Here is a 13,417-nt window from a genome sequence, read left to right as displayed (position 1 = left end):
AGTCAATGAAGATAGCGAAAACTTGCCTGATGAGAGTTAATACCGGTAGTTAATGAAGACATTGAAAACTCGAATCAAATCGTCGCATTTACATAGCAGCAGACAAGATGATTTGAAATGTAGACCACCTTTGCTTCTATAATCAAATCCCTTCTAAAGGGCTCAAAAAGACCCAGGAACACAGGTAAATAACTACATTTATTGTACATGAATGTATGATAATGATTATGTTATTGCTGGTACAGTGATCAGGTCCCCTGTGCTTCCCTTGTTCTTTTGTTTTTAAAGCAGTCATGTGGTGAATTAAATCCCAACTTGCAGTGTTGCAGTGATCTCAAACCCTTCAGTGTGCGATGTTTGTATTTTTCACGTTACAGTGTTTGGTGAAATAAACTTATTTGCGGTGCTGTGGTTTCTTGTTTAACCTTTCTCAGACCTAAATTTAGCATCCAAACTTTGTTAATCCATGCTAATTTATGACAAGCACATACCATTTTTTTTTTCGTTATTTGTAACAAAATACAGACCAACACTCTCTAGTTAATCTTCAATATGCTTCAGCTGCTAATCCGAAGGTGTTTTCAGTAATAAAAATCTGACAAGTATCTGACAAGTATTAGCAGAGCTCCAGCAGCCTGAAGGGCTGCCAAGCAGAGCCCCATACTCATAATTATAGGAAAGAAGAGGAAACCCTTGAGTTGATTTTCTCATGGTTATCATGGCTAGCAGTATTGCTCGTGGGTGCATACGCACAATGGCAACGACAACAATGGAGTCGCACAACATGGCAGCCATACTCCAAATAATAGGTTAATTGACAGGAACATGAGGCCTTGATTTACCATGTACTTCTTTGATATTGGACATCCATGTTATGATCAATTGACACCTGTCAAAACAAGGTATCCACTGACCAGTATCAGGCAACATCGTGGGATCAAGTTTATAGCTCATCAAGGTCACGTGTTTTTTGAAGTTGACCGCTGACCAAGTGCTGGTTTTCGATTGAATCGTGTGCTCATGTCAGGTCAACTTGTTGAAAACATGGCAGGATTAAAAATATAAAACAAACAGCAGTGATAAACATTTTAAAAACATGCATTTTATGAACTTGACATTTTGTATGCCAGTCAACATACATTTTCAAAAGTATAACTGTTAAAATTTTTGAAAGCTATTTATACTGTATCAGTGGGGGTCTGGAACCTAGACAGAAAAACATCTGCAGTAGGAATTTAAGACATTTCAAACAGAATCTGTCTGTAAAGTGAACAATGGAAAAGCTTTCCTAATAAAGTAAAAGATTTTCACTGCTGACATTGGCATTCAATGCTGGCTGCAACTCCTGAATGAATAAGGTCTCCTTAACCTTACAATGGTTGTCAGTTTTGCCAGACGCCAAAATGTCAAAATGGTCCCATTTGATGTTGTGACCAGTTGTTTTAACGTGATCAGCAATAGCAGAAGAGTGATCATGTTTCAAAAGGGCCTTGAAATGTTCCATTTTCCGGTCATGAAGTCTTCGCTTCGTTTTCCCAATGTAAAAATCATTGCCGTCCCAGCAACTAGCTTTATAAATGACTTTGGATAATTAAAGGGGTGAGTGCAAAACCATGGTAAGTGATGAAAAGAAAAAATTTCGCGAAAGGGCTTGAAATTTTGCATGTGGTCTTCAATGTAATAGAAAAAGGAGGCCCTGTATTTTCATCACTGGTTTTTGCTTTGTTTTCGAGTTATAAGGTATGCAAAAATACCTGGCTTTTCCTAGCCATGTCTTTAGGAGTTTATTTGTTGAACAGCAAACAGGCAGACTGTTTATAGTGTATGAAGTCAAAATCAAATCTCACAGCATATATGGAGCGGAAATCTGGGAACAGATTGTTTACATCGGTTATTGTGACATGAACACAACATGTGAATTGATCGAGCGTCAAATGAAATACCATTGAACAAAAAAGAGATGTGCTGCATTAGAGCTCTGTCAACTAGTATCTTAAGCATCGTGTTAAAGCACCTTGTACGCCTGCCGGATGTGTCGAAAACGAAGACCGAAGACCTAAGACCCTGTGGTCTAAAACAAAGACCCACCGGTCTAAAACGAAGACCCATTGGTCTAAAATGAAGACTTACTGGTCTAAAACGAAGACCCACCGGTCTAAAACGAAGACCCACCGGTCTAAAACCTTTTTTTTTCTTCAGGAAAGACTATACACTAGGCTAAATTGCTTTCGTTTTTGTAGCGCATAAATTAAAATGTCATCTGAGCACACGGCAAACTTGACAGTTGCTTTATCTCATTCGGTACAACGTGTCAAATTGTGTAACGCAATGAAATTCCAACAGTATAGAAATATACATTTTTAGTGATGATTTTAGTATAATTTGTCATCACCAATATTCTGTTTTTCAAATGCATATGAGCAAATTATGATGAGGTGACTTCATTACTTTGCTTTACTGTACTTATCATGTAAAGGCGCAAAGGTCCACTGTGCATGACTCGCAAATTTATTCACCACGTGCTACAAGAATTTGATTTTCCCAGGAAAATTACATTATCACTCTCACATTCTTCAGGGAAATACTATACACTACAATCTTGGACAAAATAGTAAATGGAACACCTGGACCACCCCTCCCCCTCCCCCCCATTTCAATGATGCCAAAATGGCACATTTTTGCTCCTTCACGCCTTCATCATTGCTTTGGGGGGGAAGGGGGTTAATTGTTCCTTTTTATTCTGTCCAAGATTGTAGGCTAAATTGCTCTCATTTTTGTAGCTCATAAATTAAAATGTCATCTGAGCGCATGACAAACTTGATGGATAATTTATCTCAATCGGTACGTGTCAAATTATGTAACGCAATTAAATTCCAACAGGGAAAAAATATACGTTTTAGTGACGATTTTATTTTGTCACCAATAGTTGTAATTGATGATATATTGGCCAAGTGTAAAAACGAACAACAGTTACAGAACTGTTGCGGTTTTGATATATGTCAAAAGTGTCATACACCAAACTTGAAAATTTCATTTTAGTCTCATCATACAAACAAAAAATCTTATTACTTTGACTTTTTACAAAACAGGCTCTTAATTTTGAAACATATATTTCTATACTGTTGAAATTTAATTGCGTTACAAAATTTGACACGTGTTGTACCAGCTGAGATAAAGTAACTGTCAAGTTTGTCGCGCGCTCAGATGACATTTAATTTATGCGCTACAGAAGTGAGGGATGCATGTGAGAGTGATAACGTAATTTTCCTGGGAAAATCAAATTCTTGTAGCACGTGGTGAATAAATTTGCGAGTCACGCACAGTGGACCTTTGCGCCTTTACATGATAAGTACAGTAAAGCAAAGTAATGAAGTCACCTCATCATAATTTACTCATATGCATTTGAAAAATAGAATATTGGTGACGACAAATTATACTAAAATCGTCACTAAAACGTATATTTCTATACTGTTGGAATTTCATTGCGTTACACAATTTGACACGTACCGACTGAGACAAAGCAACTGTCAAGTTTGCCGTGCGCTCAGATGACATTTTAATTTATGCGCTACAAAAACGAAAGCAATATAGCCTAGTGTATAGTCATTCCTGAAGAAAAAAAGGTTTTAGACCGGTGGGTCTTCGTTTTAGACCACAGGGTCTTCGTTTTAGACCAGTGGGTCTTCGTTTTAGACTGGTGGGTCTTCGTTTTAGACCACAGGGTCTTAGGTCTTAGGTCTTTGCTTTTGGGTCTTCGTTTTCGACACATCCATGCCTGCCTGGTAGTTGAGAGGCATCATAAAGCCTCGATAAACCCGTAAGTCATCAGCACGTTTCAAAGAATCAAAATGTGTTCTGAAACTTCGAAGGCAGCTGATATACCGTAATCGTGTTATCGGCATTCAAAGTCAGATCAAGCCAGGCAGCAAAGTCCAAGAGCAGTTCTTGCCCAAGAAAAATACCCTCTCGTGAGTGGTGACCCATTTGCCAAGCATTGCTAGTATCAAAGTTTGGAAAGCGAGAACTGGTTTTTTGACTTATAAAATTTGTCTTGTATCGACTGCCATGTTTTCCCGCGCACGACGTGTAAACACCCTTCCTGGCATGCATTGCGATCACGTTCTGCAGACGTTTCTCAAACTGGTAACTAGATTGTTTAAACATAATAATGGCCAACAAGCAGCAATCAATTTTAACATAGTTCTGTGATCCAGGTTGCGTTGATTTTATTTCAAATCGGCATGATTTGTATTGTTTTGAGCTTCTGGGATCAGCAGACATGCAGATGTATCGAGGCCTGTATGTTGTGCAGAAGGGTTAATCTGTTAACCTGTCAATCTGTCAGCCCTATTTATATAGTGTTTTCACGTGAAGTCATCAAATTCTTAAATCCAAAACTAAACAGCCACCAAAGTTGTTATCCTCATCAGGCATAAGAGGTACCAGCACATTTTGAACTTGGAAGTTATGGCTGTGCGTGACATAAAGCTACAATCGCATTTGTCGAAAACTATGTATTTATCTCGTGATTTTTAGCCAGTTAAGACGTTGCCGTATTTGGAAAAGTGTTTATTGAAATGTTTATTTGTTTTATTTTACTTTTATTTACACCTTCTTTGACCTGATATCAACATTTTTGAGCTTATATGTCGTGTGAAATTACCATTTTCAGGAGCCCATCATGCCGGCTCCTTCCATTTTGCTGTTTTCTAAGTGAAACCAACATCCTTGCTGTCATGCGTTAACATCAAATCAACATTTTAACCTATTTAGACTTGAAATCAACATCATTGAGCTTATACGTTGCGTGAAATTACCATTTTGCTGTTTTCTAAGTGAAATTAACATCCTTGCCGTCAAGCGTTAACGTGAAATCAACATTTTAACCTATTTACACCTGAAATCAACATCATTGAGCTTATGCGCTGCATGAAATTGACATTTTGCTGGTTTTTAAGTGAAACCAACATCCTTGCCGTCACGGGTTAACGTGAAATCAACATTTTAACCTATTTAGACCTGAAATCAACATCACTGAGCTTATGCGTTGCGTGAAATTGACATTTTGCTGGTTTCTAAGTGAAACCAACATCCTTGCTGTCACATGTTAACGTGAAATCAACATTTTAACCTATTTAGACCTGAAATCAACATCCTTGCCATCACGCATTAACGTGAAATCAACATTTTAACCTATTTAGACCTGAAATCAACATCATTGAGCTTATATGTTGCGTGAAATTGACATGTTGCTGGTTTCTAAGGGAAATCAACCTCGGCTTGCCGTCACGTGTTAACATGAAATCAACATTTAAACCTTTTTTTGACCTCAAATCGACGTTTTTGAGCTTATACGTTGCGTGAAATTGACATTTTGCTGCTTTCTAAGTGAAATCAAAGTCCTTGCGGTCACGGCGGGCCGATCCTTTGTTATGATAAGCCGAGGTGAGACTTCGACTTATAACAAAGGCTTGGTGTGGCTATTATAACAAAGGATCAGCTCTGTTTATCATAACAAAGGCCCGGCTTCGTTTATTTGAAGGCCTTGGCAGGAAAAGGGCGTTAGGTATTTTAATCAAAAGTGAACTTTGTCGAAAATGCTCCAAATTTCACATGCAGTTTTGTTTAGGTATGTTTAGCAATGTCCCGTAGTTTTTGTGCTAAGCTTCGCTTCATTTTCGAGATATTGTGTATGCAAAAAAACCACTCGGTTTTCCTAGCGGCGTCTTCATAAACGAAGCAAAAACCAGTGGGAAAAATACAAGACCAAGTTTTTCTGTAACATTGAAGACCACATGCAAAAATTCAAGCCCTTTCACGAAAATTTTTTTTTCACCTAAATCGTCACTTAGCATGGTTTTGCACTCACCCCTTCAATTGTGAGTGGTCGAGACGGTCCTTGTATGGGAAGAAGGATTTGATGCACCCGGTGTTTTGAAAAATAACTTTGACATTGACCAAAGAGTAGAAAAGACTGAAAATCTGAAATTGACTAGGACAATTTAAATGAAAGTGATGAATTGACATGATTAACTTGGGTGTTTAACAACAGTTTTGCACATTGTATTTATGTCACACTGACTAGCAGTCTAATTTACATGCAAAACTGAAGATGGATGAGCCTCATATGAAAAATGTTTTTCAAACTTGAAACCAGACTGGATGTGTTCTTATTTGAAGATTATTTCTTGCCTGTTGTGGTTTTGTAAATATGACAACATTTTAAATTCTTTCTGATATTCTGCTAGGCTGATGGGTACTTGTAAGCATTCATTTGATCACCTTTAGTTGGAATCCTGTTGATGCAATTTACTGAAGCTTAAATCTTTGCACTTACACTGTACCATATCTGCTTTAATCAGTGTACATATCAATAACTGAAGTTTTTTCTTCTTCTATGGATGAATAGCTGGATCGACCTAGTGTCCTTGAGCTAGGGGAAGATGGATGCCTGAAAGTCCCAGGTCAGTTAAATTCATGAGGTGGAATTATATTGCTGAGGCAACAGTAACATTCAGACACCACTGAGAACATTTCCAGGTTGGGAGGCATAGGATTATCTCAGATGTCTACCAGTTTTGAACTCCAAAAATACATGTATAATGGCATTAAGCTATTTCTGAGTTGGACTTGCACACCTTTTGCTCGCTCCTTCCTTCTGTCCTTTGATTCCTTTTGCATGATGCGGTATGTTCAAAGAACTCTATTGTTGAGCACTCTAGTCTGTTTTTGTTCCATTCGTGGGCTTTGTGGGAAATATAGAGAGTTGATCCATGTTGTTATTACAACAGTGTTTCATTATTTCACACAAGGTACATAAAACTACAGAAAAAGCCCAAAATACAAGTTCAAAGTCACATAGACTAAAGACGCTACATGTATTACGTGACTGGCGTCATGTAATATATATTTTCAGTTAGCTCTAATTGGAATTCCTAGATTATTGAGGTTTAGACACTTGCTTATAATGGAAACATATCAGGGTTTGTTTTTCCCATTTATATACACTCGATTAGTCCGTAAATATTTGAAAGGAGACTGCTCTTTTGAAGTAAATTTTAGCATGTGTCTCAATTTTGATCTTGATGGAAAAACAAATTAATTTGATGCACTAAATGAAACGAAGAGGTTTTATTAACGTGATCCAGCTAGACCAAGGAAGCAAGTCTTATTGAAAAATAGAGTAAGACTGTTTGAAATCTATCCCACGATCTGACCTCAGTTGGAATTCAGCCTGGTCCAAACGTCGTGCTTCTGCCGTTCCAACCTCAAATAAATTTGCCCCAGCAGTGGCAATGACAAGAGAACAGCGGTGATTCTAAACGTTGAATTTAATCAGTCGCACAGACGATCGGAAGACATTTGCTTTGCTGAAGGCCATTTTCAATGCTACAAATATTAGCAATGGGAGCTGATGCAGCAGGCTATGAATTTAGTTTGGAACGGTACGAGCACGCCGAAGCCAAGTCGCACTGCACGGCAGATAATCAAACTCACACAGAAGTGCATAGCAAATTATGGTTTTCCTTAGTTTATAATTTTATTTAGGAGGTATTGCTAAGTTGCCTTGATGATATTTTAGACTTACAATTGAAGGGGTGAGTGCAAAACCATGCTAAGTGACGAGCTGGTAACTAGATTGTTTAAACGTAATAATGGCCAACAAGTAGCGATCGATTGTAACATAGATCTGTGATCTAGGTTGCGTTGATTTCATTTCAAATTGGCATGATTTGTGGTGTTTTGAGCTTCTGGGATCAGCAGACATGCAGACATATGGAGACCTGTATGTTGGGCAGAACGGTTTATCTGTTAATCTGTCAGCCCTATCCTGAGAAAAAGTTATCCTAGAAAACACTATTAAATTCCTCATCACGACAGTACTCTCTGGATGTTCCCAGCGGAGGACCTGATAAACGTTTTGGTTAACCCTTTGAGTCGCATGCTACTCAATAAAAAACAAGCACCAAAACACTGCAAACAATATATGTTACCCTTACTTAACAGTCGGGCATCAGTACATAGTCTCAAAATGTCAATACATTTTGTCTTGGTTAACAGGTTGTGAGTGGTCAATTATTCACTTAGGACATCCAGGAACTTTAAAAAAGGTAAATTTTACATTACCTTTTATGTGACACCCAGGAAACCATTTGTTATTTTTAAAAGAAAAGACCTCACACATTTACATAATAAAATTGAACAACTATGAAACTGGTTGTATCTTTGATTTTATTGATCAGTTGGCTTCTGCAAGATTTGTAGTGCTACATGTAACTGAAAATATATGGCAAAGACAAAATTAGCTTTTTATTTTAGCATTTAGTGGAGGTGGGTCTAGTGATGGAAATTTACCAAGCTGTGAAGCAGTGACATAAATATCCACCACTAGCCACTGACACAAAGGAGAATAATTGATTCAGTATAATAATTATTACACTAAACCTGAGTAGAATAAAATACCTGCAAAAATTGACTCAGAAAACTGCAGAAAGTATTTCTCAAGCAAAATGTGCACAAGTGCATAGAAAAGTCACAGGATTGATTGCTAAATTGGAGTAAGTGACTTTGTAGAGACTGTGGTCACGTTTTCTAAGCCACTTAAAGGCATTTGTCACTGTTTCTCTAGGGTGTCTTCAAAACGAAGACCTCTAAGAAATGGAGTTCAACTTGAAATAAAGTGCTTACATGTATGATTGGCTAAAATAATGTGAGGACATGTTAACAGTAAAAGCTGGCAACCTGTGAGACATGCAACTATTTTTAGCTTAACTGAATGGGTTTCTTATGTTTAAATAAAGATAATGTATATGTCAACGCACTATGTGTCAGAATAACGTAGAGGAGTTTCACTGAGACAATAAAGGAAGTCTCCTTGAAATGTATGATATGTATACTTACCAGCAATCATCCATGTCTCCAGCTCAACAAGAAAGGCTGCTTTGCAAAGTCTGAGAAGACGAGAACTGGAGCACTAATACTAAGATCAATTGCTATCACAGCGATTACAGTGCGTCTATCAAGTCCTTTTTTCCATTGCTCTGTTAGCATTAGTAATGCTGAAGGACAACCGTGAAATTTTCGATATGCAAAAACAAAATCATGAAAGATAGGCTCAAAGAGCTCAGCCATTTGAATGTGTGTTAGCCTCTCAAACACTTTACCAAAGACAGGTAAGACAGTCACTGGTCTACAGTTCTTTTTATCCAGAACACTTTTTTCTTGTGGAGTGGTGTGATTTGTCCGTGCTTCCAGGTATCAGGTACTTGTGATCTGCTAATGATGATATTAATCAGATCACAGAGGGGTTTTGCTATGGACAATAATGATGCCTTAACCGCTCTTGGAGGGATCATGCCATTTCCTCGAGCTTTATTCGGATAAATATTCTCCAATACCATTTTTACAGTATGGTGGTTAATCGGTTTAAAGGCAAATGTGTTAGTCTTCACATTCTAGTCCAATGGAATTTTAGCTACATGTTATTGTTCATTGAAGGTGGTGTGCTTGTTTACATGTACGATCAGGTCCCTTGTGATGTTACTAAAGTATTGATTTTGATCTTTGATTACTCTTTATTCCTCTTTAAGAGTAATAACGCTTAGAAAACATGAAAGGGCGCAATGAGCCCCAGAAATCCCTCTGGTTTCCTACACACAGGTTTCACAGGCATTCAAAGTGTTTGGTGATGGATTTGTGACGCATAGCAACAACACTGTTTCTAAGGCATCTATAAGCTTCCCAGTCAACTTCTGACCTCGCTCTGTAGAATTTGCACAATAACAGTATTTCTTTTATGCATCACCGATTTTATTTCAGGTGTAATGAATTTCGATTTTCCAGAAGTGCCTCTAAACTTTCTGGTCTTTAATGGTTTGTGGTCATTCAACACATCAATGTACAATTTCCTCCCAAGCCCAACAAATATCGCTCACATCGTCAAAAAGGCACACAATGTCAAATGGCACGTGCTGTAAGTCATTGTTGAAAACCTTCTCATCAAAATTCTTAAAACACCTTCTCTTTGTGAAGACAGTTTGCGGTCTCACCCTCCTGTTAAGAAATGCGTAAACCAATTTGTGATCACTCAGACCTAACTGGAGCGTGCCCACTTGTAATACAAATGCTGAAACATTTGTTACGACAACAGTCGGTTCTGTAAATTGTCCAAATCATAAACATCACACGTCTAACCATGCAAGCATGTCCCTCTTTGCCATTATCTAACGGGTGGAGAATGTCACAGTTCAGCTCACCCAAACAAACGACATTTGCCCATTTTGACATTGCTGCATCTGGGAATATATGCATTTCTCTTGTGAAATTAGCATTGTTTACAGATGGTGCACATAATAACAAGATATCCTGTTTACCCTCCTGGATATCCACAAGAATACACTCCACTTCAGAGCATTTCCTTTGTATCCAATAAGATGGTATCAACTTTCAAATATACAATATAATGCCTCAGCCACCATTCTTTCTGTCCCTGCGACAAACATCATAGCCATTTATTGCAAACCAGGAGTGTAGGAATGGCCTATCAAGGCCTTGACCCATTCAAGGACCTCGCTGAATTTTCCAGCCAGACTGTTCATATTCAAGCTTCCTAAGGTCACGTTGTTGGTAAATGGTTTTAGTCTCCACGATATTGTCACCAGTGTTGGTATCCATTGAAATGGATAGATCATCAGTACCAGAGCCCGACAAATTGAAACTCACGTTGAGTGGAAGCTGATTCCAGAAACACATTTAGTACATACCCACATATTATGGGTGTCTACAAAACGAAGACCTAAGACCCAAAAACGAAGACTTGTTTTTTTACAGGCCTATCAAACCAGAGACAGTCAAACTGGGTCAATGCTTTTCTTCAGACAACAACTGACGCGAAATTAATGGGGTCTTCGTTTTGTAGATAAGGCCGGCTCGAACTACAAAACGAAGACCCTCACTTAAATGCTTTGTTCGTTGTCATCTGACGTGGAATCAATGGGGTCTTTGTTTTGTAGATAAGGCCGGCTCAAACTACAAAACAAAGACCCTCACTTAAATGCTTTCTTTGTGTCAGCTGACGCGGAATCAATGGGGTCTTCGTTTTGTAGATAAGGCCAGCTGGAACTACAAAACGAAGACCCTCGCTTAAATGTTTTGTTCATTGTCATCTGACGTGGAATCAATGGGGTCTTCATTTTGTAGATAAGGCCGGCTCGAACTACAAAATGAAGACCCTCGCTTAAATGCTTTCTTTGTGTCAGCTGACATGGAATCAATGGGGTCTTCGTTTTGTAGATAAGGCCGGCTCGAACTACAAAACGAAGACCCTCGCTAAAAATAATGCTTTGTTCGTTGTCAGCTGACGTGGAATCAATGGGGTCTTCGTTTTGTAGATAAGGCCAGTTCGAACTACAAAACGAAGACCTTCACTTAAATGCTTTCTTCTTTGTCAGCTGACGCGAAATCAATGGGGTCTTCGTTTTGTAGATAAGACCGGCTCGAACTACAAAATGAAGACCCTCGCTTGAATGCTTTGTTCATTGTCAGCTGACATGAAATCAATTGATGGGGTCTTCGTTTTGTAGATAATGCCAGTTCGAACTACAAAACGAAGACCCTCACTTAAATGCTCTCTTCTTTGTCAGCTGACACGGAATCAATGGAGTCTTCGTTTTGTAGATAAGGCTGGCTCGAACTACAAAACGAAGGCCCTCGCTAAAAATAATGCTTTGTTCGTTGTCAGCTGACGTGGAATCAATGGGGTCTTCGTTTTGTAGATAAGGCCAGTTCGAACTACAAAACGAAGACCTTCACTTAAATGCTTTCTTCTTTGTCAGCTGACGCGAAATCAATGGGGTCTTCGTTTTGTAGATAAGACCGGCTCGAACTACAAAATCAAGACCCTCGCTTGAATGCTTTGTTCATTGTCAGCTGACACGAAATCAATTGATGGGGTCTTCGTTTTGTAGATAATGCCAGTTCGAACTACAAAACGAAGACCCTCACTTAAATGCTCTCTTCTTTGTCAGATGACATGAAATCAATGGAGTCTTCGTTTTGTAGATAAGACCGGCTCGAACTACAAAACGAAGACCCTCACATAAATGCTTTGTTCGTTGTCAGCTGACTCGAAATGGGTTCTTGTATAATGTCAACAGTTTTCATCGGCTAATCCCCTGTAGACCCCACTTCTTAACAGTAATTTGAAAACAATAAAAAATAGAATAAAATAATGTAAACTTGCACACCTACGGTATGGACGCAAAACCATTGCCGCCCCCAATTTCAAAAGGAAGACCCTCTTTAAAATAAAGAAAATCAAATAACTCAAATAGTGTTTTATTTGCAATTGGAGAAAAACGTACAAACAAAGAGAATACGGGAGACCTCTTAAAATTGTCCGTAAAACCCTGATTTTTGATGAAGAATGTTAATTTTAGCAATGGACAGAGGTTGAAAGTTGGCCAGTGAAGTCATGTCTTAAAGGCTTTTATATTGTAAAGTGGGCGTCGAACGCACTCATAATCTTTGTCTACTAGTTTCTAATTCGTGCTGGTAAGTCTAGTTAAGTATTAATATTGCTTTATTAAAGGCTGTCTTTGTACCAATTGTGGTTTAGATGCGCATCGAATTTCAATTTAGCACGTGGATGACAATTTACTTCACATTGCTTCATTCATCTCGATGTTCTTTTGGAACAGTAACACGATGTGACTGTAAAACAAAGAAACTGTCTTTTCCTCTACCTAGCTTCGACTCGAAGCGTAGTCACAGGCCAAAGTTATTTGATACCTCTATCCAGGAATTTAACTGGAATGAGCTATCAGACAAGGACGTGATTGGAAGCGGCAGCTTCAGCTCAGTGATCACCGCGAAATTAACCTGCAATCAGGCGTTTTTTTTTTGTTTTTTTTTGGAAAGAAGAAGGGAATTCCCCACGTCTGAAGATAAGGGAGGGAGGGTATGATTGCAGGTTACTGCGAAATATAATGGCAAAACTGTCGTCGTCAAACAGCTCCTTGATCAACATGAAAGGAATCTGCGTCTCTTCTACAAAGAAGCCAATGATAGTAATAATAAGTGAGGTTTATAGGGGATTAGCCGATAAAAACTGTTGACATTATACAAGAACCCATTTCGAGTCAGCTGACAACAAACAAAGCATTTACGCGAGGGTCTTCATTTTGTAGTTCGACCCGGTCTTATCTACAAAATGAAGACTCCATTGATTTCGCGTCAGCTGACAAAGAAGAAAGCATTTAAGTGAGGGTCTTCGTTTTGTAGTTCGAACTGGCCTTATATACAAAATGAAGACCCCATCAATTGATTTCGTGTCAGCTGACAACGAACAAAGCATTCAAGCGAGGGTCTTCGTTTTGTAGTTCAACCCGGTCTTATCTACAAAACGAAGACCCCATTG

The 13,417-nt window shown here is 38.5% G+C and overlaps 1 protein-coding gene across 4 annotated transcripts in view; it reads left to right on the top strand.

The window, feature by feature from the left end:
• Positions 1 to 13,417, top strand: part of LOC145479998 (allantoicase-like) — a 192,597-nt gene that overhangs the window by 132,576 nt on the left and 46,604 nt on the right. For all 4 annotated transcript variants that reach the window (XM_081458484.1, XM_081458487.1, XM_081458486.1 and 1 more), the window contains 2 exons: positions 6,410 to 6,464; positions 8,062 to 8,111. In XM_081458484.1, coding sequence (XP_081314610.1) covers positions 6,410 to 6,464; positions 8,062 to 8,111 — 105 coding nt within the window. The remainder of the gene's footprint in view (positions 1 to 6,409; positions 6,465 to 8,061; positions 8,112 to 13,417) is intronic.

Source organism: Orbicella franksi, chromosome 2 (assembly GCF_964199315.1).
Source record: "Orbicella franksi chromosome 2, jaOrbFran1.1, whole genome shotgun sequence".
Lineage (NCBI taxonomy): Eukaryota > Metazoa > Cnidaria > Anthozoa > Scleractinia > Merulinidae > Orbicella > Orbicella franksi.
This window is presented reverse-complemented; position numbering and strand designations above follow the sequence as displayed.